Raw genomic sequence first — 20,891 nt, forward strand, 5'->3', positions numbered from 1 at the left:
AGGCTGGATTAAAAGAATCTTTAAAGTCAGAGTACACTGGGTCTCTCGAGTGAAGTTAAGCTGGCTTCCTCCTTAAAGTTTCTGGTTTGAATCTTAGGGCCTGCTCGTCTGGGACCTAATTTATCGGGCTAAGACAGGAAAGGTTAAAAGGCAATGCAGAAAATCCAGTGGAAATCCTGTTCCCTGCGACCTTCTTGCCCTTCTGCACTTACTCGGATTTATTTTTGTGCTCACACCTTTCTACCCAGCAGGGGCACGAACAGGGAGCCATCCTCAAAACCAATTCTGGGAGACACCTACACACAGGAAATTTAGTGGAGAAACAAACAAAGTTTCTTCTGCTGCTCGGGGAAATTTGATTGAAAAACAATTTTTAATTTTGCAAAGTGAAGATTAGGAGAAAAATCTGTTTGCTTCTGTTCCTCTCCTTCCTCCTCCCCCTCCTCTTCAATAGTTTTAAACTATTTATAGATACATCCCCTTTAGGGTTAGAGAAATGTGGCAAGTTTCTAATCTCTTCATCCTTTTTCTTGCTATCTATTTACTGCAGTCAAGTATTTACAATCTAAATTTACATTTCATTTCCATTTGCAGGAGCTTCTAATACACTTTTCTATTACTTCCAGAACACTGTGTATAATGATAAAACTCTACAGAAATAAACCAAATCACAAGGAGTTTTTTCGATCTGGAGGCTGACATTTCTCAAGACAGGTCTGGGGCAAACAAGTTATTATTACTCTTTCAGGCAAGACCAAGATAGGGCCAGTCCGGCCACCTGAGCAACTAGGCTTGCAAGGTTGACATGTCTAAATAACTATCAACTGAGCTTTGCTCCTTGGGATTAATTTGGATTTTCTTTTTAATCTAGTTCCCAAATATCAGCTTCCCATCTTTTTTAGCTCTTAGAATTTCTCTGACAGGGAAAGCTTAAGTTAAATCTTCATGGATGTTTTTTGAGTCTTAACCGATATTTCATCTCTGTATACATCATATACAGAGGAACCAAAAGAAGGATGAATATAACACCTTTGGGAGGAAATTTATAACAGTTCTTTGGGAAAGATGAGAATTATAAATAAAAAATGGAATTGCATGTGCTTTTTCTGATTATTATTTTTAGTATCTGGAGGACTGTAAATATGCAATACAGTTTGTAAACATAGCAGCCGACTCACCAGCTCCTTAGACTCCTGTTAGCCACCAGGCTCACAGGTCAGCATGGAAATGCTTTTCTATCATAGACTGTTTTAGGCATAAAGACTTTAGGGAGGTCATGTCATGCTAACAGAATATCTACTAGGACATTTTGATTCTAGCCTTTCTAATGGGGAGAATAATTTGGCCATGAAAGTATAAGTTTTATTTTGAGGTACCCATTGAGTAGTTGGTATCTTTTGGAAATTATAAGCAAAAGTTAAACCCCAAACAATTGTTTGGAATGAGATTCCATTGCTGTAGAGAATAGAAATTTGCTCATGAAGCAAAATTTCAAGTACATTCAAGTAAGTTGAAATAAGGTTTGTTTTGAGAATAGTAGGGCAACACTCAAAATGTCCCTCTGGGTATGGCATTTGCATTGGGGAATCTTTCTCTCACACTCCCAAACTTAGTTGCCACTTTTTCAATGAGGGGCATAGAAATGAGTGGGTATCAAAAGGATCTTCTTTGATGCGGAAGCTCAGCCAAGGCAGGGATGAAAATGGTCTATGAGGACCCAATTAGAAATATAGTGGTTAACAGCATCCTGGGGCATGTTTTCAGAAGTTCACGATCTTTCTGACTAATTTGAATATTTGCTTTCAATCTTACCTTTTGCTTAAATACCAGCTTGTTGGCAATGTCAGTACCAGAAAATCTTACATAGCTTTACGCAAGTAGCTTTGCTCTAAGATTTTGAGATTTATAGGGTCTAGACAACTCTTTTTCCTAATTGCATCAGTATGGAAGCCTTGGGAAGACAAGGTCATTCGGTTGTTTATATCATTAGGCTACACCTCACTGTCTCTTTCTGGGTCAGGTTGCATTGCACACTCCCTGCCATTGCTATATACTTTAGTCTAATCTTCCTTTCCATTTCCCCTTCCTTTCTAAATGCTTTCTGCCCCTACACACTAAAACTTCAATTCAGTTTCCATTTGTCAGACACACACGTCCAAGATTAACCAAAACACACTTAACATTCCCAGGTGCTTAAAGGTGTTGCAGAAACCTGTCCTGAAGGGGCTCCAGGCAGGGGCTGTTCAGATTGTCATTTGCACCAGAAAGACCCATGGTGACAGATGCTCATAACTAGATGGGTGACTCAGCTATCTTTCACTGAATTTCTAAGGATGGTGGCTTATGTTTGGAAACAAATAATCTTCATTAAAACATACCTGGTCTGACACTCAGAGTTGTTCCTTTCCCAAACGTCAGCTTATTATTGACTCCTGTAATCACACAATGACACGAGACTCTACAAAAACTCAGTTGCCCAAACTCCCCTTGATACCTACTGACATCTTTACTTGTCACCCAAGAACCCCCCTGATAAAACCAGCTCTTTAAAAATAGTGAGGAACTGGAGGAAGAGTTTATGGACTACCTTGGGCCTTCCTTTTTTTCCCTGCATTTATTGTCACTTTACTGGACATGTGCCAATATTCCCTCATAGCATACCTGCTTTGATAAAGCAGGAGCAGGAACACCCTCCCGCCACCAACGCATTTTACAGAGGAGGAAGATAGAGGCTCAGAGTTAATTGATTTTCCCATTGGAAAATTGATAGTCCCACTGGAAACTCCACCAATTATAGTAGCAAATCCAGCTTTCTAACAATCTGTCTCTTAGTCAAATGCTCCACTAGCACGATCGTTCTCACCTATTGGATAAAATAGCATGTGAGGGTAAACAGCAGGCCCTGTCTGCAGTAGGAATACATCAGCAGTTGTTTGAGTTGAAAGCCATTAATGGGACTGCTGTGGTTTGGACTTGAGTTATAAAGCAGAATGGGAAATTTGGAAATCAGGGTTCCAGAGAGAAATTTTGAAGCAATAGTCATTCAAACTTACTTGGGCTTACTGTCAGTTTTGTTCCTTTTCCGAAGACGAGCTTTTCAGATCCTCCCTGAGTTACACCCCCACAAACTGCTTTACAAATACTGCCAAGGCCCTTCCTCCAGGGCCTGGGAGCCAGGACTCCACCCATGCCTCCAAGAGAAGCATAAGATCACATGAATGTATGGTTATTCCTGAAAGGAGAGAGCAACTATGGAGAAAATGTGAACCCTGTTTTACCTAACAGCCTGTTGGAGTGTTGTCTTATTGATTCATTAAGTAGTTAATTTAGCTGCTTGGCAGTTGCAGTTAATTTGAAAGAGCTCAGGCTTTGGGGTCAGACAGACTTGGGTTTGAAACCCAGGGAAAGCTCCTCAACTTGCTGCCCCTCACTTTTTTCATCTGTAAGGTGGGGAGAATGATAACTGTTTGATGATGTTGTTGCGAGGGGTAGGAATACATAACTGGGTCACAGTGGTCCTGTTGATCAATCCTTGGCTTTACCTGCTGAGTGCATGCTTCTCAGGAATTATTTTAGCAACCTTAGTGAACAAAGCATCAGTGATTTTTCTCCTAAACATAATCCCCTCACTAATACGCATTTAGCAGTGGAAGCTGAGTGCCAAGAATTAAATTCCAGGTCCTCTTTCTTACTGCATCAACTGAAATAAGTTACCAACCTCTCTGTGCTTCTATACAATATAAAAAGTTCTCGTCTATAACGTGAGGATAGTAATAACACCTAACTCACAGAGCTGGCATAAGGATTAAATGTGATAATGGGTAGAAAGCATGCATTACACTGTCTAGCACATGTAAGCAGTCAATAAATTATCGTCATTAATTTAAAATGTTCTTCTTTTTAAAAATCTGAAAGTCTATGGGCACTTCTCTTCCTCCAACTGATAAACCAGCAGGGCTAGGAGGGCACAGAAGAGACACCAAGGAGTTTGACCAGGGAGTTAAGTGATTTTGTAAGAATTTAGAAAAAGCTGCATCCAGCTGCATGGGGGTTCCTCCATGGGATGTGGAGAGGGCCTCTTTTAGCGGGACAGGGCTTGAATATTGGCAGAGATGGGGCAAGAGGCCACATCCCTGTTAGTTGGTAAACTAACAGGGATGTAAAATGGATCTCCAATCATTTTCAGGAAAAGGGTTTAATGCTTGCCTCCACTTACCGAGATTCACTGTGAGTTGTGTTCCTTCCCCAAATGTCAACTTAGAGCCACTGGTTTGTTCAACACAGTGCTCAGGGGCTTTGCAAAAACCTGTGGCGTCAGCTTAATGAACCCAGCTTTGCAGAGCTTCCCAAGAACTGGGATATTTCTCTAGCCTCCAAGCTTCAGATTAGGAAGGATAAGTGATGGTATCTTTCTTTCCAGTAGCCTATGGCTTCAGGGCTGAAAGGTTTGTCCAGAGGTTTGACTTTTCACTTCAAGACACCACAAGACTGAGCAAGCCAATTCCGTATACATGTGGTCTAAAGCAATCACATAGCTGATGCGCTCTTTCATAGAATACAAACTCCCACTGGGAAAGAAATTAGCTATGCAGAATTTATAGGTAGTATTTGATGGTCACTGTCATTGTCTGAAGACAAGACTAGCATTTTCAATCTGTTTTTTTCAATCACAGATGGCTGCACCTACGCCCTAGTATCAAGTTCAACTATTATACCTCAGCTAGCTTTTCCTTCCAACAGGACAGAATGATTTTATCTCCCTTTGGAACTTAGGGCTCCTTTTTGAGTTGGGTAAAGAATGTTAGGGATGTAAATGATCTTGACATGGCCAAGGACTATGATGTTTTTTTCTCCCTTGGGACTGGGCTGGTCAGAGATAGGAGCTGTCTTGGCTTTGTCTTGGACCTTGGTATCAGGCTCAGCTGTGTGACCCTGAGCAAGTTCACAGCCTCTCTAAGTTTCACTGTCTTCATTTGCAACATTAAAGAGGTGGGTGAGAAGATCTTTAAGGGCATTCTGAGCTGAGAGTTTTTGATTTGATTCTCTGGATCTAATTTATCCAAAAATGCTGTGTAAATGTTTTCTTTCTTTCCCCCTTAGGCTAGTCCCCTAATCCTCCTCCCCATTTCTTAAACAAAATAAAACAAATAAGCAAACAAAAGAGTGGGTCTCTACTTATTACATAGGGAAATAGAGGTTTCCAAGCCTACCATCTGCCTTAACATTTAATCTTTTTAGAAGTTTGAAGGCAGAATTTTGCAACCAAATCCCAGGAAGAATCATTCTTTCTTTGGAACTTTCACAAAATTCAAAAATCAAACCAAATAACCCAACACCTTTGGTTTCAAGATAGCACTTACTAAGCTTCACTCTCACTTGAGTCCCGGTTCCAAATGTCAATTTTCTATTTCCTTCCTTCCCACAGGAGCTGCTGCCTTTACATAAACGTGCTTACCCACAGGAAAGGTGATGTGATCTTTTTGTAGCCTTTTCCTGCTGAATCAGAGAGTTCATTACCTGGCCCAGTGTTTCAGCCCTCTGATTGCCCGAGTGTTATGTACTGAGGGGTTCTGCTAAAGCTACTGCTGAATGGAGCTACTCACCCGGGCTTACGATGAGCTGAGTCCCCTTCCCAAAGCTGAGTGTCTCAGTGCTCTTCACACAGTGCCTAGGCCCTTTACCAAAAGCCCCTCTTTGTGTTGGGCTGCAGCTCCCTCTGCTCAGACCCTAGTCATGTCTCTAGTGTGATGAAGGGCACGGGAGGAGACCAGCCCCACAAGCGGTCATCTTGCATTGCCCTCTCCTACTCGTGCAGCCCAGGACTCGGGCTGTGAGGAGAGCAGGACCAACCATGTCAGGATGGTCTGAAGTCCTCTGGCTTCACAAGGAGCCCATTGCCTGAAAAGCTAGTGGCTGTTTCTTGCTGCCCACCCCGTTGTGCAGATTTATGAGAAGATAATTGCCTGGTGGTTTCCCACTGGTTCTGACCTAGGGCAGGGCACGGGGCCCCTGTGGACAATCAAGCACACAAGGGATGCCAGGCTCCCTTTTTCATCACTGGAAAGACAAAAAAATCATCACTTCTCCTTTGTTGACTGCTGGGAGCCAATTTCAAAAACATATAATTCTTAAAAGGCCTTTCCTCCATAGGCTTTACAGATCAGCGTAAGAAAACTTGCAATTGGAAAGGTAAAGCTGCCCCACAAAATAATGAACTACATGCTAAAGCCAATCATGAAATAATGTTTTTGCTTACCTGGTGTTTTAGGTTATCCCTGCCACTGTGCACATTTTTTTTTTTTTTTCTGAAGCTAAACTACTTACTCAGGGCCACTGTGGTTAACTGTGTCCCAGTCCCAAAGATAAATATGCTGTCATTGTTCATCCAGTCTCTGGCCCTTTGACAAACCCCCTGCCTCTCTTAGGGCAATAACAATGTTTCCTCAGAAACTGGCTCAGATGATCCTTGAGAAAAACTGTAGGCTCGTAATAAATATTTGTTAAATTGAATCGTATTGAGCATTCATATTTGGTTCCTATTTGTTAAGGAATACTTGAATCTTTCTGACAACTATCAGATAGAAAAAAGTTAATTCTGCCAGATATTACTTGCTGGTTTCATGATTCCTCTGGTCTTGGCTCCAAATGTCAGTTTCCTATTAACTCCATACCCACAGGCGTGAGCACCTTTACAAAAACCGGAGATGTCAGCACGGTTGAAAGGGATGTGGCATCAACTTTGCTCTTTCCTCACCAGACAGAGAAACCCCTCTGTTCCCCACAGGTGCCTCATTTTGCCTGGGGGAGGGCTGCCCTCACCCTATCTTTCAGAGCAGAGATAGGAGGGAGCAGAGTGGATTTTAGGGATGAAGTTGATAAATACGATATGAAAATGTTATCACACTGGACAGAGATGCCTTCTTCATCATCTTTTTTTTTTTTTTTTTTTGCCAAATTGATGGTTTCCCAAAGGCTGTTTTCAGCACTTTTCTCTCTCCTACATGCAGTAATAACTGGATTCCAACTTGGCATCTGGGCATGAACCTCCAGGCTCTGATGAGTCACACATATTGAACTAAGAAATTATGCTACCCCACAACGAAGAAGCATGTTTTCTTTTTTCCTCTTGCTGGGCAATGAGGAGTTCAAGCATCACGCACAGGAGGATATAAACTAATAACTCTCAGGCCAGCTCTGTAGCTTTGTACACTAGCGTCTTGGAATGTGAGACCCAGAAGGACACTCATTGACTGCCTGGGCCAATGCCCTCATTTTAAAGATGAAGATACTGAAGCTTTGAGGGGTAAATTTGCTCAAAGTCATATAGCTAGGCAGAGGCAGAGCTGGGACCAGAACTCAGGACATCTGAGTTGCATCCCTACCTTTATTGCTTCCTTGATGTGAATCAGGAGAACAAGGACCTTCCCTGGGTGGTCTCTGTCCCCAAGGGCTCTGTTGGCTGGCCCAGGCTGTGATTTTCCTTGTAAAACAGTGGATAAATCATACAAGGGAGGTTTTTGGCTTTGGCATGTATTTTATGATTTTAGAGAGAATTATAGAACCTTCTAATTCATTTAAAAATTTTTATTTCTTAGGCTGCAGGCAACAGCAATTGATAGCAGGGGAAATGGCCCATGAGATCCCAGGGAAGCCAAGGAAAAGATAGAGATTGAAAAATTTGCCCTTTACCAAAAGGATAATCCAACAGAGAGTTGGCTCTGATTATTCTTTCTCTGCAGGACTCATTACAGGGAATGACATCTAGAGCAGGGTTGGCAAATACAAGCGGTGTGGTGTTACCTCCTGTTCCTGCTCCCCTGGCAGATATTGCTAATAGACTCATCACTCTTTTCCTCTGAGTGTAGACATGGGCTCAGAATCCTTCTTACCAGTGTGCTCCAGATAGCCACTCCCGATTATTAGCTTGGTAATTGAGATATAACCTGTTTACTCTCCCTGCCCTGGAGAATGACTGGAGACAAGACCCTACAGGTGGCTTGAGAAGTCTAGCTGGCAAGAGTCAGGCCAGCTCCCACACAGCCCCATCATGAAAAGTGTCACTGACCTGGTTGGACCAAGACTGCTCCAGAGGTGGCGACAGCAATACCACGGAGAATCCCTTCTTCCTCATAGTAGTCCTTCAAACGCTGGCTTTGGAGAAGTCATTGGATAAAAAACCATGGTAGGGGTCTTCATATTTGCTCTTGCCCAAAGGGCCTTCAGCAAGGTCTTTCCCCAAAGCAGAGGCCCTGGGTCACCATTGTGTTGCCTATACTGGGCCTTGTCCCTCTCTGGTAGGCTTCCTGCTGTTCATTGGGCACGTCTGTCTCAGGGATCTTGGACTGGAATGTGGCACAGGAAGACAGTGATGCAGAAATCTGTTCTCTCGACCACTCACTCAACTATTTCTAAGCTTTTCCTTTTAAATCATGTTTCTATTCTTTCATAAGGAAGACATGCACTGGTCTGTCTCCATCTTAGGGTGCCATCTCATGTCCTTAAAGACAGTCTTCTTTGGGCGACTGGCTGGGAATGGGTCCGTTGGGCAGACAGAGAAGCAGTTGCCAGTCTCAGGGTTGAAAGGGGATTGGAGACAGAAACAGCAGCTTTGACTTAAGCTGTGAACAAAGAATGTTTTCCTTCCTTGACCTATTTTCTGTCAACCTCCAGTGTGACCTATTTATGGAGACGGGATAATTAGAGCAGCAGAGGGCGCTGCAAGGTCAAAAACAAAGCCACCCATCTCAAAGAAAACTGGGAGAGAAGTCCCTTATTTGAGCGATAGGAGTGATCAAGATCCAAGCTGTGGTACAAGGTGGCTTTGTGTACTGAATCCCTTGGTCCCCACCCAGTCTGAGGGCCCCTATTGAGTGGTAGTTTCAGGCTAGGGGGAGGCAGCCCTGCCCCATGGGTGGGTGCCTTGGGGAGCTGCACAGGCTGTAGATGCCAATCAACAGGCTTAAAGGAGATGGGGTGGGGACACTCGGGGCAATACTTCTGTAGTGGGTCATTTAATCTCCAGGCTGTCTTCTATTTCTAAACTTTGGGGTTATTTCGTCATGTATTGTGGTCTGTCATGGATGAGTCTATTAATACAACTGTTGGAAGACATAAGAACAGTGGGCTAGAAGAAGGCTTACTTCTGCTCTTAGTGCTCTTAGGGGTTTGGTGAGAGCACGCTGTCTCAGGTCTCAGGGGAGCACAGAGCTCTAGGACATGCTTGCAGCACTCATGGCAAATTAAAGATATCAGCTTTTTTTTAAACCATTGATTGGTACAATGTATCTTTTGCTAAATTTCAAAACTTGAAATTTTAGATTTACTCAGCATCTTTTCTCTCAACATCTTTGATGAAAATAATGCTCTTAGGAACTATATTTATCTGTCTATATGATAAAAATGATAATTGCAACAGTAATACCTGACATTCATAGATCATTTATTTGCTGGGTGTATCACATGTGTTATTTCATTTAATTTACTAATAGTCCTATGCAAAAGCTATTATTATCTCTGTTTTATAGATGGAGAAATTGAGGCTTGGAGGGTTAGGTCATGTTTAAGGTCACATAGCGAGTAAATGCTGGCGCTGCTATGAACCCAGGCAGGCTGGCTCCAGAAGTCTACTCTTAGCCATGACACCATGCTGCTGTTCTGAGAAGTGCACTTCCTGAAGGGGTGCCTTTTGAGGAACACTGGAAGGCCACCAGGGCAGGAGAGCCATGGCTATGCCGCCCCGAACAGGGCTCAGCGTCTGAACCTTCTGTGTGAAGCACTAGGGGAGGGGACATGTGCCTCTGTTTGAAGGCCCGTGAAGCCTACCTCTCTGTGCTTGGGTGTGGTCAGATGTAGCTGAGGTCGGGCAGTTAGAAGAAGAGGAGCAGCTTGACTTGAACACTGTTATGGTCTAGATCAGGAAAGGAACACTCAGCTCTCAAATAAATATCAAGCCTGGGTGACTCCTGTAGAGCAGGGACAGACACCAGGAGACTGTGGATAGGGGAGTGAGCAGAGTCCATGGGCTTCCAAGTCTGATCTGGAAACTCAGACTCAGACTTCTTCCAGCAGGGGGCTGGGGGCTGGGGGCTGTGGACAGGAGCCCGGCCAGCAGATGGCGGTGCAGGCCAGGCAGCTGGCAGCTGCTGTGCAGGTGTGGCAGCCACTGGACCCTGAACCTTCCTCTCTCACATTCAGGGACTCTGCGGATACTGGGCGCAGTGGCTCACGCCTGTAATCCTAGCACTCTGGGAGGCCGAGGCAGGTGGATTGCTCGAGGTCAGGAGTTCAAAACCAACCTGAGTGAGACCCCGTCTCTACTATAAATAGAAAGAAATTAATTGGCCAACTAATATATACAGAAAAAATTAGCGGCATGGTGGTGCATGCCTGTAGTCCTAGCTACTTGGGAGGCTGAGGCAGGAGGATTGCTTGAGCCCAGGAGTTTGAGGTTGCTGTGAGCTAGGCTGATGCCAGGGCACTCACTCTAGCCTGGGCAACAGAGCGAGACTCTTGTCTCAAAAAAAAAAAAAAAAAAAAGGGGACTCTGCGGATGCTCAAGGTGGGGCTTTGGCCTGCCTGGTGTTTACTTTTGCTATTCTCTGGGCTTAGGGTTGCCAGATAAAATACACGATACTCAGTGGAATTTGAATTTCAGATAAACAATAAATACTTTAAAAAAAACTATAAATATGTTCCAAATATGGCATGGCCCAAATGCCTATATTACTAAAATTTTTTGTTGTTGTTTATTCGAGATGCACATTTAACTGGATGTCTTGCATTTTTATTTGTTAAATCTGGCAACCTTATCTGTGTCAATGGTGAGTTTTTAAGTGGAGAAAGTTGTATTCCTTTATTGCACAAATATTTATTGATTGTGATGTGGCAGACACAAGTCTAGGGGCTGGGGGACCTATCCACAAAAAGATCAACAAGGTCTCTGCCCTCATGGAGCTTATATCATGGTGTGTGTGTGTGTGTGTGTTGCAATGGGAGAGACAAACAATAAACCTGTATAAATTTGATGATTTCAGATGGTGATTGTGAGAAAATAAGAACAGAGATGTCATTGAAGGTGGTTATGGGTGGGTGGGTGACTAATCTAGTAGGAGTGGCCAGGGAAAGCTCTTTGAGATGAGATTTGTGAAAAACTGGGCCCAGAGTTTCAGGCAGCTAGAACAGGGAGGCCCACAGGGACCAGCAGGAAAGGCACAGCAGCTGGAGGGAGGGAATGAGGAGCAGATGTGGGGAGAGGCTGGGGCGGGAGCAGGGGCCAGATCACTTGCAGGGTGTTACCGGCCCAGGGTGGAGGTCCAGCTGGCATAATGTGATTTATGTTGTATGAAGACCTGGAGAATGGATTGCCCAGGGACAGAAGCAGAAGCAAGGGGATGAGTTAGGGGGCTACTGCAATGGTCCCAGTAAGAGGTGATGGTGTTTGCAGAAGGTGGTGGCAGTGGAGATGGGAGAAGTAGCGGATGGACTAGGGGTATATTTTCATGGTAGAACTGACAGGTCTTGCTCATGAATAAGATATAGGGGAAAAGGTAAATGATAGAACTCCTAGAAACGCTCCTGAGTTTGGGGGAGTCAGTGTTCTGCTTTTTGCAGCAGTGCTTCCCAACTGTTGTCATGTCATGGCTTATGTGCAAAACCATATTTATATGGCTTATGGCTGGCAGGGGCTGGCTCAGGGGCTCCAGCCACCCAGGGCACCCATGGCTGCTCTGAGCACTATCTCAGCAGGCTTGTAACCCACTCAAGGCAGTTCACCCACTGGGAAGCTCTGCTTTGGGGGAGAATTTTCCGGCTGGAGCCAATGTGTGTTGCAAAGGGCCTGGTGAGAGGTGGCAAGTCATGCTGTTGAAGTGCAAGAAGCACTTTCAGGATCAGGGCACTCCCTCAAGCATTTGAAATAAAACATTTTTGAGAATGCAAGTCTAGGACAGATTTTAGAACCGATCTCATCCAATCACCTTTCCTCCCTCTTTACACAGAGGAGTAAGAGACTTGTCCCAGGTGCTCATTCATTTACTCCCTTTATTGAGTACAACAAAGTGCATGTAGCTGTGCTGGGTGCTGTGAGCCAGTGCTACTTAAAGGGACGTGTACTTTCTGGACTGGTACCCCAGTCTGCAACCAGATGACACAGAAATGGAGAGTAAACTACTTTTATGGCAATTGCATATCCAAGAATGCCACTGGGCTTGTGGTTCCTCCCTCCCTCCCTCCCTCCCTCCCCCCCTCCTTCCTTCCTTCCTTTCTTTCCTCTTGCCCCTTTCCTTTCCTTCATCTTTTTTTTCTTAATAATGTAATTACTTTTCATTGTCAAAAGTATTAATTCAAGACGGATCGAGGCCCCAGATCACAATAACAACAGCAGCTTCCTATGCTGGAGTCATCTGCCTGAGGAGTCACAGCCAGTTCAGTCACCTGACTGCCAGGGGGGCTGTCTCCCCTCACCTCCCTCCCATCTCCTCCTGCCAGAAGCTCTAAGAAGGTCTCAGCGACTGGAACCCTGTTTTTGTTATATACCTTTTGCCCTGATAGGAAGAGAAGAATTCTTTTTTTTTTTCTATATTCAATTTTTTTTATTTTAACAAAATCATGTTTTTTTCCTTTCTTTCTTTCTTTCTTTCTTTTTTTTTTTTATGGAAGAGAAGAATTCTTATTGCAGGCTTTAGCCTTTTGTTTTTCTGTAAGTCGATTCATTAGTTTACATTCCTCCTGTTCTATCACCCCATTTCCCTTTCTCTGACGTTTGAAGGCTTGGCCTCTTTCCCTCTCACTCCTGGCTTTTCAGCTATTTTCTGCCTTTGGTTTGGTTTCTGTGTCCTCCTGCCCCTGCGCCGGGGATGTGCTGGGCCCAGTGCCTGGGGAGTGGGGAATTCACTGTATTCTCATCACTCCACGGACAAGGGCATGCCGTGTAACCAAGTGACTTCAAGCCAGATAGCAGCCAGTGGCAGGGAGGTGACACTGTGCTGTACTTACAACATTAGCTTCTCAAATCCAGATTTACTCCGGGACCGAATAAGGCCAGACTACTCCTTTCGGTTTGTCCTTTACAAGGGTGCCACCAGATCTGAAGGCGCACCTTTTACTCAAGGTCGGTTTTCTGTGACGCACAGTCAGACCCAGAAAACCTTCCACCTGGTGATCTCCCCGGTGAGGACTGAAGAGAGTGCCACTTGCTACTGCTTCTCTGCCTCAGTGACACCGGTGCCCAGGAAGCCAGGAAGTCTGTACACAACCCCCCCCCCCCCCCCCGGCACAGCTCAGGGGAGCTACTTCTCAGGGCAGGTCACGTCCTAGAGCTGGCATCCTTCTCCTAGCCATCTCGTGTTCCAGCCTGGCCTTTAGAGGTGTCCTGAAGTCTCTGCTGAATAATGAAAGGCCCGGTCATATCTAGCGGAGCACCCTCGCTTCAGAGGAGCAGAGCACCTCCCCACTTCTGACTCAGTGGGCCTCAGGGTCTCAGATGGTGCTGGTAAGGGTCCATCTAAGAGGAGCCATCTGCAGTGTCTTTATTTTAGTCTCCATCATCATTGATTCATTATTGTGAATCGATCTGTTTTCATTTTAAGAATCAGTTTGAACATAAAGTTATTTACTTAAAAAATTTCCCCCAGTTTCTCTTTTCTTTTGCATCTTCTTATATCCAGCCATCTTATTTCTCCCCAATGCTCTCTGACGCCCACATTTACTTTAATTAGAGAACATTTTTCTTTCACTGAAGAGCACTGAGGTATCCTAGAACATCGTCTGTGAATCCCAGGACCCCAGCTTCCAAATCCCCGAGTTTGGAGCTCAGAGGTGTCTCCAGCAGAGAAAATTCCCTCTGAGGTAAATCAAGGATGTGGTGTTGCCATAGATACACCCTCAGCCCCTGGGCCTCAGCCCCTCCTTCCTCTACTTCTGTTGAATTCTCTGCCCTAACAGAACTTTAGAGTTGTTAGATGCAATCTTAGAAAGGGAAGAGGCCTTCCACATTATTTTATAGGAAATATGCTAAAGCCCAGAGAAGTGGGGGCATTCCCAAGGTCTTGTAGCTGGCTAAGGACAGAGCCGGGGCTGGGGCCCTGCACTTCCAGGGCTCTGTCCTGGGGCTGCACCCTGAGGCTTTATCACAGGCAGTTTGGGCAGCAGGTTATCTGTGCTTCAGGGACAGCGGGTGGAGAGTAGCCACCGTGTGGATCGATAGAAAGGACATAGGGTGAGGGAACCAAAGGCCTTGGGCAAGTGGCTCTGCCCCCTGGAGCCGCTGTTCTGCTGCCTCCTGGGTGTGTCACATGTCGGTCACACAGTCCACATGATGGGTGTGTCATATGTCCATCACACAGTCCACATGATGAGTTTGTCACATGTCGGTCACACAGTCCACATGATGGGTGTGTCACATGTCCATCACACAGTCCACATGATGAGTGTGTCACATGTCTGTCACATAGTCCACATGATGGGTATGTCATGTGTCTGTCACATAGTCCACATGTGTGGTCCCTGGATTGGAAGGTAGCTGCAGTCCTCGCTGGCTGTAGCCTTAAACCTTTTCTGGAGGCTCTTTTCAGTGGAAGAAATTCATGGTGATATGCTAGAATTTTTTTTTTTCTGGCAAAGTGGGCCAGTGGGTGGCTCATCTGTATGCTAAATAAAGGACAATCCTGAAGTTCAGTCTACCTGGTATTCACATTGACATCTTGTCCTCATTTGGCGGATGCAGGGCGCTCTTGTAGCAGGAACTTTGGGCTGACACGTCTTTTTTTTTAATGACTTGTTTTTTCTTTTTAAAAAATTTTAGTAGATTTAGGGGGTACAAGTTGAATTCTGTCACATGTATACATTGTATAGTGGTGGAGTCCGGGCTTTTGGTGCACCCATTACCTGAGTAGTGTACATTGTGCCCCACAGGTATTCCCTCCGCCCCCTTGTGAGTCTCCAATGTCCATGATACCACTCTGTGTTGGGCTGACAGTCTTGAGACCTGGGTTCTGCTCCAAGAAATATCCCTGCCTCATAGAATGACTTTGGACAAGGTACATACTTTTTTGGGGGGTGTGGAGGGCATGCTTTTTTCCATCTGAAATGAAAATGTGATCTTTTCATTCCTAGCAACTTCAGAGGAACATCCGTTACCCACGGTAAGGGATGTGAATGTTTTAGAAACAGGCATTCTTTACACATACAAGATGAAGTTGTGGGAATCTTTTAATTGTTGATCTTTGGCTGGGCCTGGCTTATCCAATAGTAGATTGTCCTCAACCCACTGACTCAGTGCTATTGCCCCTTTCTTTTGTTGGGCTGCAAAGACGTGATGTGGGAGTTTACAGTTGGTGATGGCCAGTGGGGTTGTTGGTGATGTTTGCTCTTTCACCTGTGACCTCCTAACCCCCCACTTGACACTCCACGTAGGTGCTGAGGAAACCACAATAATGGGCTGCTCGGGCTCTGCTACCTGAGTGAGTGCACCTGGAAAAAGCTGTGGCTTTCCTGAGGTGGGGGTTGCAGAACTCGTTAGCCACACCGAGGGTGCTTGCTGTTGTTATTGCTGTAGCAGCAGCAGCAGCCGGAAACCCAGGGCTGGGTCCCCAAGGCAGGGGCTTTGTAGGCTTGGGGTACAGGAAGCTGCGGTGTGACCTATAAGCTCAGTTTGGCTTTCAGCTGACTAATACTGAGTTCACAGAGCGCTGTTTCCCCCTGCAGTGGCCCACAGCGAATAAAGCCAGAGGTGAGGTGCATAAAATACAGTTTAATAAATGCAACAGAGACAGGGGCTGAGAAGAAAAGCAGAAAACCACCAACACCAAAGGCTCAGGCAAAAGAATCAGTGCCCAGAGATCTCAAACTCCCTGTTCACAGACTGACAGGCAAAAGACAGTAAAAATATTGTTTTTATAGGGAAAAGATAAGGGTCTCATTACTATCCCTCCCTCCAAAAACACTTGCTTGAAAGCAGGGCCAGTGTTTTTTTTGTACTCTCACTACAGTGCCTGGAACTTAGAGAAAGTCAATTCACATATATTAAATTAATTAACAGAAAGAAGTACCTTTCCTCTGTATTTCACTCTGATCTTTGCTAATAGATTGGAGAGAATTGAGATGAAATTTTAGAAACCCCGTTGCCTGCTCAAAGAGTATTAGGGAATCCAAATGTAAATTTGTTTGTAAAGTACTGGAAAAGCAGAAAGTGCTGAAACTTTGTCCCCTTCCCTCGTCATGCAAACTGTCTAGTGTGGCTGTGGAAGTGAATACAGAGGGTAGGACAGGGGTGGGCAGAGGTGGATGCCGGTGTGGGGCAAATCTTGGCTTGGTTGAGCAGAGGCTTCCCTGCTTAGGTAAAAGGACACCTGCCCTCCTTCCCCCAGGACCTGTTTTCCTCAAAGAGAACAGAGCTCGGAGCCTGTTGGTTCCCACTGTCTACTTCTGAAGGTAAAGAAAGTCAAAAGGAATGAAATACCATTTTCAAAGTGTATCCGTTGTAGTAAAAAAAAGAGTCCTATATCCCTTTATATCCCTCTATTCTTTATAAAGCAACATCTAAATAGGTTAGGACCAGAAATCCCCATCTCCGGGACTTTTGTCTTTCTACCAGGCTGGCAGACGAGCTGGGTTTGTTGCCTTCAAAGACAAACTGGTTTAGCCATTCAAACAAGGCTGTGACAGGTCAGCTGGAATCAGAAGTGGGAAGCCCAGGAGAAAGCACATTTGTACACTTTTGGCTTCTTCCACGGAATGTGGCCTCCTCATGCCAGTCAGCCTGCAAGTGAAGAAAGTTGTTAGAGAATCATAGATTGTCAGCGCCAGATGGGATCGTGGGGGTCATGTACTCTGGGGGTGGCCAGCACTTGCTATGCTGGACCATTGCAGACATCACTAATCTATCGTGGTGTGTTTCCCTTCCACATACAGCGACAGCTCAGCTAGTTCAGCAATCAGCGTTGGCACAAGTCATGAAACCCATTTGCTCTCCTTTAGTTGTGTTTAACTCCTTTGTTGTACAGATGCAAAATCCCAGGCCCACAGAGGTGACACACACGGGCTAAGGGAACACAGTGAGTTAGTGATCACGTCAGGACTAAAACCCAGATTGTCTGACTCCTTGTGTAGTGCTCTTTTTATACAGCCACTGTGTTATTTTACTGTGTCTGTAGGACTGTCGGTAAAATAACATGTGGGCTGGATGCCCATTTGGGAATGACTGGGTATATTTACAGTCCAACACTCTAAGTCTAGGGCTGTCCCTAGAACAGGAGCTGGGGCTGATAAGTATTTGGGGTACTGGAGAAGGAGTAAGGGGGATGAGCTCCATAGGCAGACTTAGGCCCTGTTTGAATTTCATGCACAAGATTACCTGAAAAGCGGAATGCAAGAAACAAGGAAATAATTAATGTCTCAGCCCCAGCCTTGTACGATCTTGAGTAGCTAGTAGTGGGCTATTCACTACTAACGGGGGGTGTAGGTTCATCCCAAAGACAGGCTGGTCCACACATGGACAGGCTGGTCCTTTGTTAGTGGGAGCTGGCATTCCCTTTATCTGACAAAGATAGGTTCTGCTTCCTCTCGATATTTTTCAGGAGTAGCTTTACTTAAGGTTTTGCAAATAACCCATGGCCTCTTGGCCAAATAAACAGCAGTGAAGGAAGACTAATTTTCCTTATTTAGCTTCAATTTTCTATCCGGGGTGGAGGTGGGGTTATTGGCTGGTATATTAGAAAAATAGTACATTATACTACCTAATGGGTTTTGAGTCTGGCTTAAAATGAAAGGATAACAGGAGATGGGATATCTGAGATAGCCCACCTTATTAATTCTAAATATGTCTCTATTTTCCCTTCCCGATGATTGTTGGTTTCTTACCATTCCTAAATCTCTCTTTCCCATGTGCAGCATAGTTTGGGTGGGAATGGGAATAAGAAGCAGCTAATTCTTACCTTAAGAGAAAAATAGCTTGGCAGTCAAGAGGAAATTGACAGCAACACTCTTGGCAAACAGCATTCGTAGCCCCAGCACTGTGAGGGACACCATGTTCACCTTCTCGGTACGAACTATGGCTGAACAAGAGTGAAGAGAATGGCTTCAGGGAGAGATGCAATTCTCTTCACCAAACTGGGCTTACAGGGAAAGCAGTCCGCCCCAGATCTCCATGGTTCTCCTTGGCCTGCAAGCCCAGCGTGATGTCAGGCAGCCCTCGGGCTGGGGCTCACACCCAGCCAGGCCTGCTTTGGAAGCCTGTGCTTGTGGCCAGGCAAGCTCTGCTGAGGGGAGTCAGAGGCTCAAGAGACCCACTGGGCTCAGTGTGGTTTTTGTTTTCTTTTAAAATCGGATGCTTTTTGACCCCAGTTGACAATTCCAGAGTTTGCTTTAACCCTCAATTCTGAAGTTGTCCCTGTGATTTGAACTAACCTTTGGGTTTGTGGCAGCTCTCTGTAGTTTGAATCGTTAGGGGCTTCTCTGGTTCCGTTGGGTTTATATTATCTGGAACAAACGTCAGTGGTCAGGGTTACATTGACAACCAAGGGGCTCAAAGGACTGTAGGGGGTTAAAACTGGAGGAGACTTGAAGTAAGTAAACTGAAGACCAGGGGTGTGACCTGGTTAAGGTCCTACAACTATTGACACAACCAACATGCTTCCCATTCTGGGCTTTTTTCATTGCACCATGAGGCCAACATCCAGGCATGCCTGTAATATGTAGAAAGAACTAGGGTTCTTAACCCCATGATGGGCTGGGCTGCCCATTGGTTTGGAATTTAGCACTAGATTAGACTACACATGGACTTTCAATCCCAGACTCTAGTAGTAGGACTGTCACTCATGTGAAGGAGGCAGTGGCTGGTGAGGAGGAGGGATGGGAATGAAACGAGATTGGCCTTATCTTAGATTCTAGCTTTTTCTTCCTAGTCAGTGGCAGGCTAGGTCTTGTTTCCAGCATGATGCCATATTGAGAAGCATCTGTCCAGAGTTTACATCTCTAACTTGCCTTTCCCCCAATTTTTGTTCCCCATAATCGGCACCCCTTAAAGCCAGATGTGACTTACCTGAAGAATTCGTCTTCACTTCAAAGTCTGTGGAGTGCACTATTTCATCGTTATGCTGAACTGAACATGTCACTGAATTTGAATCTTCATACCGACCAAGCTTGACAGCACTGTACTTCCCACTGGGAGTGATGACAATAGCAGGGTCAAATTCTTTTATCTTCTTGGATGATTGGAGATTTATATTCACATTCTTAGGGTAGAAGTCCTTCACCAGACAAGCGACATTTGTTCCATTTTTCATGACAAAAACAGATGGTTTGGTAGTAGGCTGACTTCCTATAAATATAATAAACTTATTTTGTAAGATGATTATCCACAACTTTGTGGGAGTTAAACAGTCGTGATTAACGCCAATTACCCTAGGGTCAAACACTATGCTCCAGACCTCCATGCATCCTGTTAGTGACCTGGGCTTGTTAGCACCTCCGTGAAAGGATGGCCACGGGGAGCAGACATGAAACACAGTCAGTTTGACTTCTAGGTAGGAGCTGCTAAGAGAGGGCTGGAAGCAGAGATGGAAAATAACAACTACAAAGAAATTTCTGGATCATCTGGGTTTCAATTATCTATGTTTTATTAATCAATCCTCTGGACAATTGAGGTCAGCCTGAATATCTGTCTGCATTAGTTGGTTTATTTTAAATGCATGAGCCCTTGGAGGGAGATCAGGGCAGGTGCTCATGCTTTGCATTATGCCAGTTAAAGAATCAGGAGTCTGAGAAGGATGGTATAACTGGTTCAAATGCTCTGAGGATGACGGTGTTAGGGTTACTGCAGGGTGTCATCCCCATTCTATGGACTGGAAGGGACCTGCCAAAGTTAAGTGGAATGTCTCTGCCTTTAGGTAAATAAATTGCCTTGTTGTTTTGTAAGGGACTAACTACAGTAGAGTTTCCTTTGAGTCTTTAATCAGGGAACAACAGCTATCATTCCCAGAATGTCCTTATAGACATAAAACTTGTATAAGCCCATTTCTTCTTGTTTTATTCTAAGAGGAGCTATGGAATGTTGGTCTCAGTAATTAGATCCCCTCCTGGCCTTCTCTTCTTTCATACCTCACCTTGGACTGTCATCTACCTGCCACTCTGTACATGCATCCTTTTCATTCCTTAAAACCAAAGTCTTGAAGCTTGAGAGAGGTAATAATGATTTGTTCACACTCTGCCTTATTGAAGTGTTTGAATTTTATGATTAAGTTTTGTGTCCATGGAGACTTGGATTCTTAGACTCTTTTAAAATAACTGCTAAAGAAAGAGCCCTGCCAATACCTGAAATCAAGAAAGACAATCAATCTGTGAATGGCCATCTGGATATAGTTCCAACCCTAGACTTAATTACTGATTTTCTGTATTAATTGCTCCCATAAATACAGCTATTACTATTTAAAACTTAGGTGAGTTTGGCTTCTTGTCATCAAATGAAAAATATGTTGCCTTCCAGTGTATATTTTATCTGTTATGGTCTACAATCAAGGTATTAGGTATTGCTGAACGAAAAGTTGGTAATGCATGTGTAAATGGAAAATAAATAATTTTTCTAATGCTTTACTCTGAATCTAGATTTAGGCTTCAGCTATGAAGCTCATGGTAGTAGAGCTACAACCAAATCAACTGGTTGAGAGGGAGTGATTCCTAGCCAGGAGGTTCCTGCTGATTACCTCTTTGTAAGTGGACCATGGCTGATCAGGGCTTTCCTAGGGAATCAACCATTCAGAGAAGCACCCTCAGCACTACCAACATAATCTCCTTCTTGGGAGAAGCTCCTGCTGGGAAGCTCAGCTGAAAGATTAATTCTGTTCTAGTTACTCAGGGCAGGAAACTTGTTCCTAAGAATCTGCTTTCTTATAATTTTG

General features: G+C 44.6%; 2 gene segments (V, D, J or C); both read right to left on the bottom strand.

The window, feature by feature from the left end:
- The window catches only part of LOC105864674 (T cell receptor alpha chain constant-like), a 528,183-nt gene that overhangs the window by 66,602 nt on the left and 440,690 nt on the right, over window positions 1–20,891 (bottom strand).
- The window catches only part of LOC105864688 (T cell receptor delta constant-like), a 45,829-nt gene continuing 40,666 nt past the window's right edge, over window positions 15,729–20,891 (bottom strand). The window contains 4 exon segments of the C gene segment in view: window positions 15,729–16,756; window positions 17,931–18,050; window positions 18,403–18,474; window positions 19,037–19,315. Of these exon segments, the coding sequence occupies window positions 17,932–18,050; window positions 18,403–18,474; window positions 19,037–19,315 (470 nt within the window).

Source organism: Microcebus murinus, chromosome 6, assembly GCF_040939455.1.
Source record: "Microcebus murinus isolate Inina chromosome 6, M.murinus_Inina_mat1.0, whole genome shotgun sequence".
Classification (NCBI taxonomy): domain Eukaryota; kingdom Metazoa; phylum Chordata; class Mammalia; order Primates; family Cheirogaleidae; genus Microcebus; species Microcebus murinus.